Source organism: Neodiprion fabricii, chromosome 1 (genome assembly GCF_021155785.1).
Source record: "Neodiprion fabricii isolate iyNeoFabr1 chromosome 1, iyNeoFabr1.1, whole genome shotgun sequence".
Taxonomy (NCBI): domain Eukaryota; kingdom Metazoa; phylum Arthropoda; class Insecta; order Hymenoptera; family Diprionidae; genus Neodiprion; species Neodiprion fabricii.
In genome coordinates this window covers 26,411,941-26,428,686 of record NC_060239.1, presented here as the reverse complement: position 1 = coordinate 26,428,686, position 16,746 = coordinate 26,411,941, and the positions used below count along the sequence as shown (strand labels likewise).

At 41.3% G+C, this 16,746-nt stretch overlaps 1 protein-coding gene across 1 annotated transcript; it reads left to right on the top strand.

Annotated features, from left to right (window-relative positions):
- Positions 1–235: 235 nt before the first annotated feature.
- LOC124187799 (epidermal retinol dehydrogenase 2-like) lies at positions 236–16,079 on the top strand. The gene is made up of 8 exons (XM_046579983.1): positions 236–393; positions 1,589–2,139; positions 10,696–10,820; positions 11,133–11,243; positions 13,567–13,728; positions 14,422–14,504; positions 14,634–14,750; positions 14,888–16,079. The coding sequence occupies exons 2-8, from the start codon at positions 1,911–1,913 to the stop codon at positions 15,075–15,077; spliced, it is 1,017 nt and encodes a 338-aa protein (XP_046435939.1). The 5' UTR covers positions 236–393; positions 1,589–1,910; the 3' UTR covers positions 15,078–16,079.
- The last annotated feature ends 667 nt before the right edge of the window (positions 16,080–16,746 follow it).

Sequence of the window (16,746 nt, the reverse complement as noted above, 5' to 3'; positions counted from 1 at the left end):
CAACGATTCATCGATTTGTAGCGGGGGGTTCGAACAGCGTCTTTATCACCGGTTAGACCGGCAGAACTCGATCCCGCCGGAGAAAAGTTCTCCTTCCCTTTCCCACTTCACCGAGGAAGGCAACCGGCGGTTTCCGCTTCGATTTTCCTCGGAAGGGAAAAATCAGGGGAAAAATCAATTGAAATTCCCGCCAACGGAGGAGAGGAAGCCCACAAAGCCTCTTCCTGTCGCTCGGCGTACTCTCGTTAGGTACAAGCGGCACCAGCAAGACTAACTCCGGTGGGGCCGGCCGTCGTTCTTTCCGATTCACAAGCGGCTTTCAGTCATCAGTGTGGCCCGAACCGTAGTCGTGACAGGATATCATCGTGCCGCAGTCCTCGTCTTGGTCTACGGGTAGGAATCTCTTTTTCACCTAGTCCCGTCACCGATTCTGATCGCGTCTTTCGATTTTCCCGAAATTCGATCATCTCTCCTTTTCCTTGGATCCCGTATTTCACCTTTCCGTGCACCACTCTGTGCAAACCGAAACGCTTTTTTCGAATCCCGTTACGCGCAACGTGATCGTTCGCGTACGCGTTGCTCCTTACCTACCGGACGATTTGAAACGGTTTAAATATCCGGGCGAAAAAAAATCTTACATTTCGACGGCGAAGGAAAGTCGAGTCAAATCGACCCACATCGCGCAATCGTGATCTTTCATTTACGAGTCGTTTCAACGAACGCGGGATCGAGATATTAAGGCCCCTCGGGCAATTCTTCGACCGAAATCAGCGTTTACTGTTAGCTAAGTGTAAATAAGAATGTGTCGAAGAATTCTCTGTCGCGTTGCAAAAACTTTAATCTCGAACTCTTGCCGAAGAGACGCCAGAATCCTTACTCTCGAGGCGATACGGAGGATCCACGTTACGCTGTTTACAATTTCGACCGACTCTTGCGCAATCTTAATCCGACTTCCTCTCGAAGCCGCAACAGATTACGTATTGTCGGTTTTCCTCTTTTCACCCCGGTGAACGTACCCGACATAACACAGCTCGGGCGTCCTTACATTCGTGTCGTAGACGCGTGTCGAATCCTATGGATTTTCCCGTCTGCCGAACAGAGGGGATGAAAATCCTGCTCCCACGTGTGTCTCCGTGTAGATGCGCGCGCGCGCGTTTGTGTGTGTTATAACAATAATAAAGGCTGAAAAAAACCACCAAAGTTCCGCGAGGCGAATGAAAGTGTCTACAGAGAGATTTGGGTATAATATTAGAAAGTAGCTCCGGACGGTCAGCGTATTCACTTTAATATCTCTGCTATTAGGCTCTCTTTCTCCTCTCCTCTCCTCCCAGAGTCAAGACTGGTCAAATTTGCCTGAGATTGTCGCAAAGCCGATGGGCTCTCTCGGCTATTCGGCTTTCGAATCCTGTTACGTGCACGCGTATCGATGTTGCAGGATTTGAGAAAAGGATTAACATTCGCGTCACGCGTTGAGACGGATTCTTCTCGTTATCACACACAGACGTATCCATCCTACGACAGTTACCTTGCGAAATCGCGGCGTTCACCGATCGATGAAGAAATTCTCACCCTCTTTTTATTGTTACAGATGCGAACGTCGGGCTCACCCCTCGTTCGAACCGCTGCTCTCTGCAACAATATCTACGACGCGGGCGCAGTTCTTTGCCTTTTACTGAGATCCAACGTCGCCTGTGGATCCTGATAAAGTCAACTTCGATCCGACTGGCACGTAAAATCAAGGCTGCGAATACACCCCTGATAGAAAAGAGAAATCTCAGGGCGTTCGGAGTTATGAGAACGAGCTGAAGCGACGCCGGCGATCGGGGCGAAAGAAGTTTCCTCAAATTAAACTTGCGCTACTTGTTGGATTTGTCGTTTTTATATACGGATCGATCTGTGCCGTGATAAAAATGTCCTTCCTCCGATCAACCGGCGATATTATCGGCTTTCTGCTCCTCTCCCTGATAGCCATCGTCGAGGGAATAATCAAACTGTTCACACCGTTGAAATACCGGATGAAAAGTGTTTCCGGTGAAGTAGCCCTCGTCACAGGGGGTGGAAGCGGCTTGGGGAGGCTTCTTTCCCTACGGCTGGCCAAACTTGGAGCCGTCGTCGTTGTCTGGGACATCAACAAGGCCGGTGAGTATTTTCGAATATGCGTTTGGATATAGTCAACGTTGTTTCAACGCTCCTCGGCCTAATTACCGTCGTTAGTGGAATTGTTTGCTGCTAAACGAGTCCCAGCATCGCGAAGCCCATCGTCGGTGATTACCTTACACGTTTTTCATGAAATACTTCCTACACCGGCGGACTTGTTTATCTTCTGGGAGTTAGGAAACGGTCGTTACCGACTCTCATACTTTCGTGATATGGACAAAAGGTAGACGAATATTTTTCAGTGTCTGACGGAAATTGTGTAAGACAAATTTTAAGATCGAAAACAATGTAACGTACGTGTATCGCTCTATTCGTGAATCGATGAATTTGAACTTTGAACGCTTGAACCTGCTCTTCACGTTTATCTTTCCAAATGTTACCTTTTCGATCCTCTCACCTTACGCTTGTTGTTCTAAATTTTGTTACGTTTCACCTATAGAACCGGCTCGCTAACTTAAACACGGGTGAACTTTCTCCGTTTCGAACGCTTGTAATGCTCGTGACGTTTCAACACGTGTGAATTTTAATTTTAGAACGTGGCTGTTGCACGTTACGATCGAACGTGTAATTATTCAATTTTTCCCAACACATTTAATCTTAACTCCTCTTCGTCGCCTTCGATAATGAACCCAACGTATACATATGTTATAATCCTTAAACGCTCTTTGAATATATATATATATATATATATATATATATATATATATATATATATATACATATATATATATATGTATATATATGCGTCAATTTTAGGGCGTTAAATATTATGCAATGCTTGCGTTTCTAATGTGGGATGAGAAAATTGGTAAATAAATAAATAATAATAATAATTGAGAACACAAATGGTTACGCAAAGATACAGGCCCTACGGACACGCTTTGAACCATCGAACGTTTACGTTGTCACTTACACGCATACTCGTATGAAGAAAACCATATACGTTCGAAAAATATGTACAGAGAAACGAATTTCTGTTACGCAACTCGCACGCTAGTTTTATAACGTTGGAAGTGATTATCAACGAAATCCGATTAGCTGCAGGTGGCGTGGGTTCTTCTTACGTTGTTCGCGGAGAGAAATAATTTGGGCAAATTTAACTTTTTCCATTTGCATAAAATCCGGTTATCGAGGGTAAAGACGAAAAGTTAGCTGTCCAAGTTACGTGGTAATAAATTTTTATCACAGTATGGGAATAAAAAGTTTCAGGGTATATAAGAAAAGTTTTTAAAGTCGTTTTCATGTAAGCTAACAAAGGAGAAATATCTCTGTAACGAATTGGTGACGTAAATATTTTGTGGCTTAAGAAACACGAGTTACGATCGATTTCCTAAAGCTGTGTTATCAGTTAACGCGGTGCATTAAAAACTAATTAAGACCCGAACGAATATTCCACGGGTAGGTATTTCATTCGGTCACAAGTTCCTTTATAGCTTCACCATCTTCGAAAATAATTCAATTCCTTTGATGACTCTGCTAACGAATTAAGCTGCTTCGTTGTCCGTGTGATAAATGACCTGGACTTAATAGCTTTGCGAAGTAAGGTTGCCTCGTAAAGACTCGTCGCGTTTCAATATTTGCTCGCAAAGCAAACTTTTCGACGTGACATTTTTCCCCTTCACTTTCTCTGCAACACGGCCAAGTGCACATCTAAACGATCTTGCCTACCGATGTAACGCTGCACGTTACGATGCAAAGCTGTTCTGTGGAAAAAACAAAGAATGAAAAGACAACAGCTGAGGATAAGGTAGAAGAAGAAAAAAAAAAAAAAAGATAGAAAGATAAAATGATGAAAAAGAAAAAGAAACCAACTAGCCAAGCCTCGTGTTCACAAGCGTAGACACATATCACTTTCACGAGGTTTGCAAGGGGGGATCCTAAGTGGTTTGAAACTGCACTGTTGGCGCTGGGTTGCGTTTCACAGGTCATGGACACCGTCTTATGCAACGAATGAAAAGCCGCTTTGATTACACCCTTCCTCGATCGACGTGTGATGAATTACGTGAACAATTTTCAAGCTGTCACTGATTTATTTGCGTACTCAAGCGTATTTTTTTAAGAGCTAAATTGTCACTTCGCGACAAACACTCTTCAAAGGAGTAAGTTATCGTGAAAGTTTGAATATCTGTTGTGGTTCACGATTGAGAAGGATCACGATTTTTACGAAGCCCAAGTTTTTCGTACTTGACTTTAGTCGGAACTGTTGAGATCGCCCTTACGTACAACGATCTGCAACTTTTATCGTTCCTTTTCCAAACTGTGCTCGAATCAAATCACGAATAGCGTTTCGGCTTCTTGCTGAGAAAGAGAGCGTAAAAGAATGCTTCACAGAATAAATCGACGTCCAAGAATAACGGCCGTTCGTTGAGGAAATTATTTTTTTTTTTTCCTTATGATTTGTAATCCAATGATGTAAGTACTAAGCGTAGGCTTTTATTTGCGCAACGATGGAATTTCAGAATTATTTATAGCGCAGTCCTCGCAGTATTTCTAAAAAATCTTACGGTATTAGCAGCCAGATCATCCTGACACTAATATAATATTTCAAAAGACAAAATATCGAATGTCTAGTCGCAATTTTCTCCTTGAGGGACTGAAATCAAAATATCGTTATAATGATATTTAAATGTTACTCAGTTTCTTAGTAGCATACGTTAGTAGCGATCGAATTTAATTGCGGTCAGCCAACCGGCACGTGATCATCGTCAAGAATATAACGAATTACTGGTACGCTGATATCAAGAAAAAAAAAATGTATATCTGTTAGATAGTCGAAATTCGGGCCAAGAATGATATTGATTAATTCTGCTTAAGGCTTGATAGTGGTTTGTTTTTTTTTCACAGTATCGCAAAGACACGACACAGATTCAGCATATCAATACCCATTTGCTGATCGCACATTTTCTTCTGGCAACGTCGTTATCTTGCGCTCTTGGAGCTCGTTAAAGACGTTGGAAATAATTGCACCGGTTATCAACTCGTTTACGTCAACATAATTCGATGTTGCCCGCTGATGGTTAGAATCGCAAAAACGTGAATGAATGAATCAACTACAGGTTTATGGAAATGCGCGCGAGATCAATAGCGCAGAACATCGTTTTGTGGCGTTAGTTAATCTCGGTTTCCTCTAATCGCATTCTAAGCATTTCTTCACACAGCCACTGACACAATTGCGTCAGAGGTTGACGTTCCGATCCCTGGCAACACGGTTGTGAGGTCGGTGCAACATTAAGAATCCATCCATACCGATGAAAATACGAAATCTTAGTTCGCGCGATTCGTTCGTTGACTTAAAACTCATACCGATGGCCGAAAAGAAATGCTAATATTTCTGCGGTGGATAAACTTCACCACACTTACAGCCTTCCATTATATCCGCAAACAAAGATCAAAACTCTTTGCTTCGGGTCACGCTGGGCGCCAAGGATATCTCATGAATTATGTCGTCCTTAAAAGCTTTAACGAAAGTGAAACTCAGGTCATATTGTGACGCGCAATTTACTGCCCCGTTTTTCCTCAATGACCAAATTCATGGCCAATCAAGCCGTTTCGTTATGACCACAACACTTGTCCAACTTGCTTAACAATTGTGAGAACGATGTGGCAATTTACTTCAGGGTCTAATTCTCCTCGCATACAGAATTGCGACTTTATTGCTATGACGTGAGAAGACAGAGTCATTTCATTGTCGCGATTGATGGTGGGTATAATTTACGTACGCACGTACGTCAAAATACATGCCAGCTTGTAGAGTAGGTACGCGTATATTGTTTGAAAGTCGTCGATGCATCTTGTGCACAATGGTGGAAGAAGAACGTGATTCGGCAATACGTTTTTATCGCGGATAAATATTTATCCAAACGATTACGGATAAGTTTGACCTTTATGTTTGCCCCCAGTCAACGATAGTCGATTCACTCGGTACGTTTATAACCGACTGAAAAACAGATAGACAAACGAGCCACGTACCACTATTCATTTTGTTTTTCACATTTAAATCTATTTATCTCTCTCATTTATTTTCTTCACTGGGCGATACGATAAGTTACATAGATACATGGTAGATTCGTACTCGCATCGATGAAAAAACATATTTCTTCTATCATGCAGCGTAACGAATGATCAGTCACGATTGTACGGCTGCTGTCTTTTTCAGCCTACGTCCAATACGTGAAATATTTTATTCCATCATTACCTCAGGTGGCTTTATCGCGCCAGAAGAGTTGTGACAAAAGAATAATTTTATTACAGTTCTACGTGAAACTTGTCTCGAGTGTGAACTTAGCCCTCGAAATTTACATGAACGTATTAACGTGCTTTGGTAAAATTATAATTCCACTACGAAGTTTATCTAGAAAGAAGTTTCGCAAATTTATCTGAAACTGGTCAGCCAGCCTGTTGATCGTTTTTACTAACTGTTGTTGTACTTTCAAGTTCTGTGGAATGTTCTTTTTACTTTCGTTTATTTTTCAACATTTTTCACGTCTCATTTCAATTTTGAAAACAAAACTGTTTGTGGATAACGATAAGAGGTACCAACATTTTAGTTTCACGCATGCATTCGTCGCGACGATCCGAGGAAGGCTTATGTATGTGTGACGGCTGAAAATCAGCGTAGGTAAGGCCACGCTTCGGCCCAACTTGAAAAAAAAAACGTGTTACGGAAATGAATTTTAATTGGCACCGAGACGAAACTGTAGCCCTATGAAAACAAGGTATGTTCGTTATTCGGCCAAGTTCTTCCTTGCTCGATGACTTCAGACCGAAGCCCAAGGAACCCAGGTGTATCAAATTATACGGTACACGAATTGCCAGAAACCTCGTCGTTATTTACAACGAGCATTTAAGAGACGGTATTATTATTGATAGTTGATCGTTTTTAAAAATATCTTATACATAACAATTTTTTCCCCTATGTCATTAAAATATTATTCGATGTGATTTCAAATTTCTTGTTGCAACCAACTGACGCACAAGCAATGTATAATGCGGATCAATTTCTGTTTCGCCGAATCTTACTATCTCTTGGAATTTTTGGAAATTCATACTTTAATGAGGTTCCAACTACCACTAACCTTAAATCTAACTACATAACACGAGACTCGGAGAACGGACAATTACGAATATCCGTTACGATAGCGATTAGGTATGGCTGTACTGCGCATGCTTTTCACCATCTGTTTTTTTTCTTTTTTTAATTTCACATTTGAAAAATATTTGTGCCGCTATGCATTAATTTCTCAGCGACGTCGACCCACTGATGAAAATGATAGAAAATAATCGATTTTCGATTAAATCGATTATTTTTCCCGATTGAGCGAGTGTAATCGATTATTATTCAAACTCGATTATTTTTCCTCACAATCCGTTTTTGTACTTTACTCCCGTACACGACGAGATACGATATCAATTTATATGATTGAAGTATCAATTATTATCATTGTCTTACTTACCAAGTATCGGCTTGATGTAACAAGTGAACGATAAATTAATATTTTCAACTGAAATTGAAAAATATTTCAAATGAAACTAAATCATCATTTCTGCACCTTCCAGCTCGAAGCGATGCCAACTTACTTGCCTGCAAGTTGTACCTCAGCAATGTCAAACGATCGGCGTGTTAAACTCTGTTCTAGAATTCTCAAGGTACGATCCATATATGCGACGGTGTATTTACTTACTTGAGAAACAGGTTATCAAGCCTAGAGATTAAACTTTACCAGACTAGAATCTGGGCGACTAGAGCTCGCGTTGATGCCTTTTTCAGACAAGCTTGCTCAGCCTTTGCAACTTTGCCACTCGTACGCGCAACCGAGAAACTATAGTCACACTGTGCAGGTGTTTGATTACTAGGTAAGCCTCGGCAGGTAATTCTCGTTGGAAATATAATAAAATAATATTTAAGATCCGTAGTTCTTAAACTCTGCACTCCTGTATAAACGTTCAGTTAGAGTAATCGCAATTACGCCGACACAAATTCAAATCAACTTTTTATTGAGATGCTTGAGGTATTTCAACGCCTATTAAAACCTATCGATATTAATCTCCGATCTTTTGGCAACAGTTTTTAACCTACGACAACCATCGCCAATGGTACACGGCAGGTGAAAGGGAATCTAGATGATGAAACATTTGATTTTCAACTCCCATTGATCGCACGTGTCGTGATTTTGATTAACAACGTCCGCAAAAACTAATCGCCACTTCGGTCAGAATAGCTAATTTATAGGACATAATTAGCGAATCCTGTGTACACCATGAATTCACAGACCTGTTTCGCCTTCTCAAACAGACGAAAAACATTGTGCTCACGGTATTTGATTAACATGAATTTTGACCCATAGACTTTTTAACGTGTGTAAATATTGTTGTAAGTTGAATAAATATATATTATATTATTATACTATGCGTCATAGGTACTTTTTAGAAAGAAACTCAACCAATACCTTTATCGGCACAAGCACTCTGCTGACAGTAACTCAATGCCGAATATTAACGCAGTATATCCTCATATCCCAAAAAGTATGCAACGGTATTATTCACCAATAACGGCTACGACGTATTTTGGTACCTAGATACACGATTCCCATTACAATTTTACATCCAACATCAACCAGCCGTTGTACCGTTTCACTTAGGCATATGCATGAGTATAACATGAAAAGCCAGATACATCGTATTATCACGTGTATATCAAGTCATTAACGATTCATTAATATTTATAATGCATGCATCGGAAAAATACCACGCGACAAATGTGTTTTTTTAAATTTCGGTGCAGACCTCCACGGATTGTAATTTGGTATCAATCCAATGCGAAATTTTCGAATTGACAACAAGATTTCTACTCTTTCAAATATAACTAACGATAAGTTTTACATACAGGCGGATAAGACTGAGTGAAATCCGACTTTGAAGATCTTTCTCTCTCTTCGAAGATTGAGACTACTTGTTTAAATAGCGGAACAAGCAAGTATAGGTATTACTAGACCGGTTTATTTCAGAACATTCACCGGCTACACTGACCTCAAGTCGTCGAGTGACGAGTAAGAAGATTTTCTTAACTTATCGCTGCAATTTGATAAATCATGAATTCTACGGACAGCTGGATTATCAAACAAATACGATAGATCGGGAAAAAATTGTTCTTCTCTTCGTGCCTTCAAGCTGGAATTTTGTCGCTGACTTATTAAATAGATGGAAGCCAAACCTCGGCTATCTCTGAGAGGCTTTTTCAAAGCGACAGAAATAACAGACACCAGGAATAACGTAAGACCGTGAATATCTGATTACAAGCTTGCCTATGAGGCAAACCGGCAAGGTAACAATTCATACGATCGTTTCCTTCACCCACACGTGCAGAGTAAAAGACAGGGAAAAATACAATAACAATGTTACCTTCGCCGTGTCAGAAGTTGTTCAGACTTATAAACAATCGCCGCGTGAAAAATACCTGCGTAATCATAAAATCTTAATTTACGAAACAAGTGAAATTAATTGCGAAATGAAATCGTGGATTCACGTCACGCGTTGTACTTGGTTACCCGTGTTTTTTTTTTTTATAAAACAGTAAATATAAATTCCACTTCTGTTTACTGCTTATGTACTCTCTGCTTCTATATATCCTTGACTATTAATTCAAAGGAAAGGAATCGGCAGAAAACACTATAAATGATTGCGAACTTACGCATAATGCGATAGTCTTTCGGTCGGTGGAAAAAAGGACATGAATGTATGTAACAAAAAATTACGCTGAACAATTTCAACTTGTTACATAGTTGTGTTAAACTCCGTAGACCTTTAGAGCTTGATCGTTGGATGTACAGACGACTTGTTCGTTCAAGAGTGCGGTTCATGGACGCAGATCAGTATTTACGAACACCTACATGGGATAAAATGAACAACCCTGAAGATGGGTGAACTGTACCTCCTAGCTAGAAACCTAAGTCGAGAAATAATGAAAGAAAATTTGAATACTCGATGGTTGTGGAATTCCAGAGAGCGTGCTGCAAGCATACCTGCGCGAGTATAGATTTAGGCCTCAGGATTACAATTTATTGTGTAATCGTACGGAATTGCCATTTGCGTTGAAAGGATAAAGGTGAATTTAAACTAAAAAGAAAGGATAAACTGCGCTTATGCGAGATCTTCGCGTGACGAGGACTTTCAAATTTTTCTCGCAAGAGAAAAAGATCTGGTTCGTATTTCGCGATCTATCAAGTTCTTTTCTGCTAATCGTTCACAAAACTGCCTGTGCCAAGTCTGCCGCGATACTCGGCACTGGAACTCGAATCCATTGAACCGGTGAAAGGAACGTGTGCAATTGGCTAGAAAGTTTATTATGCACTAATTATTACTGCTCGGAAATATTCAATTTTTAACAGTCACGGAAGGTGGACGAGACTTGATGAATAATTGATGATCAGATGTGTTTAATATTTCACCCGAGAGAAGTCCGGAGATTTTAATAATGGTCTTATGACAAAAACTTGGTTCGAAAACTCGAGTAAGCTTTTTCTCATTTATTGTCCGTTGCAGGAATCGAGGAGACTGTAAAACTGGTGCAAGCAGCCGGGGGTTTATGCTTCGGATATGTTTGCGATCTGTGCGACCGTGAAGATGTTTATGAGAAGGCTGCCGTCCTTCGAAAAGAAGTAGGAAAGGTAATTGTTCAGTTTTCTTTAATTCATATGCGATAGTAAAAACTGCGGATCCGACGTTTGAATATACACGTATAATCAGTACATATCTTCTCGTCAAACGGAACTACATTTCTTATGGAAAGTTGAAGGAATGTTGGGTAAAAATGTGTGCAAAGGTCGTCGCGACCGCAGCTCGATAGACGATGATTACGCATAACCATGCGAATGGTTAGATGGGAACAGATAAAATATTCGACACTTCTGACATACTTTAACGAATGTTGAAAAATGAATTCCATTTCGTGTTTAAAGTACAGCGTTTGCTTTTTCCAGGTCACAATTCTCGTGAACAACGCTGGCATCGTGTCAGGAAAGAAGTTTTTGGACACCCCTGATCACCTGATAATTCGCACGATGGACGTTAACATTATGAGCCATTTCTGGGTAAGTGTGATTATTGCGTTGACGAGTTTGAAATATAAAGAATCGTACGTGAGAGGTTTGAAAATCACTAGATTTACTATACGTAACAGGTTACACAGCATAATAATTGCTATTAAATGAATACACACGCTGTGCGACTGAAAGTTTGCGAAAGGACGTTAATTCGTGCGCCAAGTCCCGAAGCTGGATTTCTCGATTGCGATGCTTGTCGACTACCCTGCGAGTATCAAGTGATACCTTTCTCTGCACAAACTCTGAAGCCTCAAAATCTCATTTTTCCTACCGCTGCCGTGCCTGGTTTCCCAGACGTCAAATAGCATGTTGTAGTACCTCAGGGGGTTGGAATATTGAAAATAGAGGTGGCTGGTCGCGGTTGGAAAGAGTTTTTCGAAGTCGCCGATCTGCGCGAGCTCATCTTCGTAGGTGATTAGGTGCCTCGCGTCGTCAGGAGTGAGAGTTTCAAGGATCGCGGTCAGATAGTCCGTCCTATTTTTGCAGCGGTCGAAGAATGCTTGTTTCCGCCTTTCTTCCTCGCTGATATTCACTTCAAAGATTCGTGAATCGTGAAAGACTTGGTCGAGTCGATAACTCCTCGATAAGTTCCGAATATCGGTGACTGACAAGGTGTTCGGTAGCTGATAACCAGCCATGTTCAGGGCATCCCTCAACAAGGATCCTTTGACGTTAGACTCGACAGACGTGTCATTGCTCATGGAAGGACCGCGGTTTACCTCCAATAGCCAGGGCTTATAATCCCGATCAAGGATGACGTCGAACCCCAGAATCTCGAAGCAGTTGTTGTACCGCGACGGATTCCGGGCTTTGAGCACTTTCTCGACGGATAGTTCCCCGCAGATAACGGTCTTCACTACCGTGTCTTTCATCTCGCTCCATATCCCATTGACGTCGACCGAATCATCGCTCTTCTCCAAGTACTTCCAGAGAGTCTTCAGAGACCATAGATGTCCGGATTGCGAATCTACCGACAAAGGTACTCTGTATGCAGCGTTTGTCCTGTTTACGTTCGTGTTCGTGAGGTGCATGCATCTCTCGGTGAGGTAATTATCCACCGTCGACGTACCTCACCGTGGCAAAACGGACCAAGCCGTCACGGTACAGATATTATCCTGAGCGGATTGAAGCTGGTAATCAAGACGTACAACCTTATGTCGAACTTTTGGCCACGAGTTAATCTCGGCTTCGATAGATATCGCTGCACAGCCATCGAGCGATACTTCGGTATCTCCCACCACTCGTTCACCACGCTTATTCCGTCCCCTCGATCGGCTTTCGGTGGCTTTACGATCCATTTTTTTCCACGCTTTTCCTCCCAGACCTGACGAAGTTGCCGACTCTCTTCGGGGAGAATATAAGTCTTGGGAATAAACCCGGATGCCTTGTTTCCGAACATACCCGCCATAACGTTAACGTGCCTCCACAGTTTGTTTTTACACGATAGTTGCAACGTCCCTGGAATCCTGTTCACCTTCTGAAATCTCTTGAGATCGTTGCTCCGACTCGACGCCTTGTTGTAACGCTTATCCCATATTCCACAACAGTCCGACAATTTCTTTGTCAACGAACACCCCGATCGGAGAAAAGTTTACCGCACTATACTGCAGGACTCTTGATTCGCCAGGCTGAACTTCAAGTGCTTTGTGACATTCCCCGGCATCTCACTTCTTTTTTTCGCATCAAAGGTGCAAAATCTAACATACGGCGCGACGTACGGAAAGGGACTGCACCTCAAGGGCGAGCTTTTAGAGTTTTACCAATTCCGATTCAAGATCACACTTTGCTCTATGATTTCGACGTACAAATACCTGTCGTCCCCGTGTTCTTTACACCTGGCGTGGTCAAGGATATACTGCGGCATTATCCAACATCTGCTGGTGCATGTTGCTACGTCTGTCATCATCGATCAGGTTATAATTACTGCAGGAAACTGGTTGGCTCGAATTTTTTTGTTTACGATTAGGTTTTTATCATTTACAAGGATTTCTTACGTGTTATTTATACATGTGATACTTTATACTTGTAGATTTCACTCCATGCGTGCAAAACTCTTAAGATTCTCTTTCAGATGTGAACAAGGTGAAATTGTCCATAATTAAATCCTTGCTACTTAATATGTATAGATTTACTTATTCCATCTCGTTTAACCTGATCTCCTTGAATCTAGCTTAAAATCGATCTGATGATCGACAAAGTTTACGCATAAGTCCACGAGAATCGTCAATACATTCGGAACTATGACGACGAATGTGGGAACCCATGTTGACCTTGGCCGACCTGCAATTAAAAATGATCCTAACGATTTCAGACTGTGAAAGCATTCCTCCCGGAAATGATGGCAAGCGACAAAGGCCACATCGTTAGCATCGCTAGTTTGGCTGGTTACGTGGGCATTCCAAAACTGGTCGACTACTGTGCTTCCAAATTCGCAGCCGTTGGATTCGACGAGGCTCTCAGGATGGAGTTGGAGGTAAGAATTAGATGTTAACTGACACATGCCACTCGTGCTTGTGATGCAGCCGGATATTGCGAAAGTAACATTCGCTTCGAACTCCCACACCTCAATCCGCCTTTCGTGATATGATTCGAAACTGCTGTAGTAACGAAAAATTGGCACACCTGGCTAAAAGTGACCGAGTATTCGGACGAAAATAATTTCGTAGATCTTTGTTTATCACGAGAAACGAGGAATACTTCGCTTCTGTGAAATCCATGATAGATGTCAAGGATAAAAATGGATGGTACTATGCGTCGAAGGTAGGAGAACTCGTAATGCAAGGCAGGCAGAATTCCAAAAGCGGTGTTCATCCGCATATATTGTTAATTTCGTTGCAGAAGCATATCACGGACTATAGAGTAAAATTTATCCTCGCTAATAATTGTCTAGTGGAGTAAGTCTCTAAAAATATTCGACTTTCATCCGTAAACAATTACCTGCAACTTTTGTCGACTCTACCGAATCGTGACGCTGTTGTATTTACATGCACTACACACACTGTCGTGCACGCGTTATATAATTGTATACTTGTCCAATATTTGCAGCGTCATTGAGAACTCGAAACATCACAATTCTCCCGGTTGAATCAAGAACCATATCAGATTCCTGCTTCGTCTCTGTCCTTGAGTCGTCACATTTTCCACAATTTTTTTCATCCTATTTCAGGCCGAAGGTTACAACATTCAGACCACGGTCATATGTCCCTACTTTATTCGCAGCACGGGCATGTTCGAGGATGTACAATCCAGGTAAGAAGCTCATCTAAAATGATTCTGTTAAAACAATTGACATATTTATTTGTATCTCATATAGCCTATCACTGTTATTCTATTTATTCGGTTTTCTACCCAAGTTCTAACAGAAACACTTGTTTCCAGGTTTGTCCCGACTTTGAATTCCAATGAGGTTGCTGATAGAGTTATCACGGCGATGCGATGTAACGAGAAGTACGCGATTGTACCTGGCTATCTCCAAGTCATGCTCGCTTTCAAATGGTGAGAAGAAGCTCGGTTCAGATCGAGGGGTGTTACGGAGGGGTGAAAGAATTCTTGAAAAACTAGAGGGAGAGGTGTTATTGTTGCGATATCATTACCAATTTTGCCAATTTTACCAATTTTACCAATTTCTGCAGGATGTTCCCGTGGACTTGTGCCGCGATGTTCTTGCGAGGTCTGGTCCGGGACGCGTCCCCGGGTCACGAGGTTCCCGCACCTTCCAAAAAGGAACCCGCGGTCACGAGCATCTCTTCCAAGGACCAAAACGGCGCGACGCTTCATCATCAAATTGCAAGGCGCGTCTCGAGCTCAGAGAGGAAACCGTAAAGGTGCTCACTCGTTTGACATCCTCGCCGCTTTTGCGGCTTCTCGTATCTACGTACACACGGTCATTTACTCGTTGTTGAAAACCGAGTGCGACTGACGCAGCCATTTCAGCATGAGTATCCCGCTCAGCGACGAATAAATGATGATATATATACATAGATATTAAACGAATAGTCTCGCATATTAAACTTATCACTCCATCAACGGACGAGTTATTAAAATATTATGCAAAATGTGGACAAGATGATGATAGCGACGTTGGAACTGTTATTACTAACGTAAGAGATCAAGAAACTCGCTGCACCGGCGAAAATTATATAGTATGCGGGGAAAAATTGACATTCGAAATAATCAGGAAATTATCCTGCATTCCGAAAAATTCGCCTTTCTTTCGGCAACCTGATTCTGCGAGGATACATGAGGAGAACCATTGTAACACACAACTTTGATGAACGAAAATGGAAACGAATGCATGATTCTTGACGCGTTAAAGTCACTTTAAAATATCAATATTCGTTGCAGTCCACTCCAACGAGCGAATATAAATTTTTATCACATGTGTGCATGTCGTTTAATCTGTGAACGGACATTTTCAGACAAATGTTTTTCGTCGTCGCAGACGTGCATGTGTGTTACGCGCTCACGAATTTATGATCGTGTTCGATTTCCATGTGTAAGAAAAACAGTTAATTAAAGAAGGCGTCGCTTAATCGGTTTTTGATCTAATAAACCTGACGCGAATTTTGTATATTTTACGACAGATTGACGTGTTTCATTTCCAAGAGAGTCATACTCGTACGATAAGTAAATGATAGTTACCTTTTCCCGTACAGTGTGAGACTACATTCGCTGGTAGATATATGTACCTTGGATTTCGTATCGGATGAATATTAATAAGAGTATAAGGTTGTGCTAAATAATTTTGTAAAATATGTAACTGTTATTTATAGATATAACCACGGTGTAATATAAACTCTATGAAATATATAAGTATACTAACGATTTGCAACTGATTATCAATAATTGTTACATGCACGAGCAAAAAGCGTACTTTCTGTATTCGAGGATCCCACGCGTACTTGTACAACAACGCGTTCCACAATTCCACCCTTTGTCGTACAGTTAACGTTTGAGTGCGCGTAGCGTATACTAACTGTAGCGGGGTAAAAATGTGGTAGCTCTGACACATGAACTAAGTATAAATTAGGAGTAAGTGTATTATATACGATATAATGATTACGCAATTCATTAGGTAATTTGACGATGAATGATGCACGGTTGCACACGATTGACCCGCAACTCCACGCACGATACGTGATCGAAAGTTGTTGTTGAATACAAACGAAACTGCGGCTACGTGTCCGGTCAATTTTTAAGTGATTATGATGTTGGTGAAGATGTTTTAAGACTCGGATGAAGAGTGTTGACCGAGATGAAGGAATGCAAGACCAACTTCTGAGTAAATTTCTCATTTAATTGGATTTTTGCGTGAAAATAATATATGTCCATGTCGGGCAGATAAGGCAAAAATAATTAAGGTTTCCACATGCCAAGGTTTATTCCCGGGTATATATATATATTACGAAATCAGTGAAATCCAATTGCTTGTCACATCCGCAGTTATTTTTTTGGACGAATAAGAAAAAGTAAGAACCAATTATTTTCAGTT

Coding starts and splice junctions, on each gene's coding strand:
- LOC124187799 (XM_046579983.1), top strand. CDS start 1,911: ATGTCCTTCCTCCGATCAACCGGCGATATTATCGGCTTTCTGCTCCTC. Junction 14,505..14,633: donor TTCGAGGATGTACAATCCAG/GTAAGAAGCTCA, acceptor ACTTGTTTCCAG/GTTTGTCCCGACTTTGAATT. Junction 14,751..14,887: donor GTCATGCTCGCTTTCAAATG/GTGAGAAGAAGC, acceptor CAATTTCTGCAG/GATGTTCCCGTGGACTTGTG.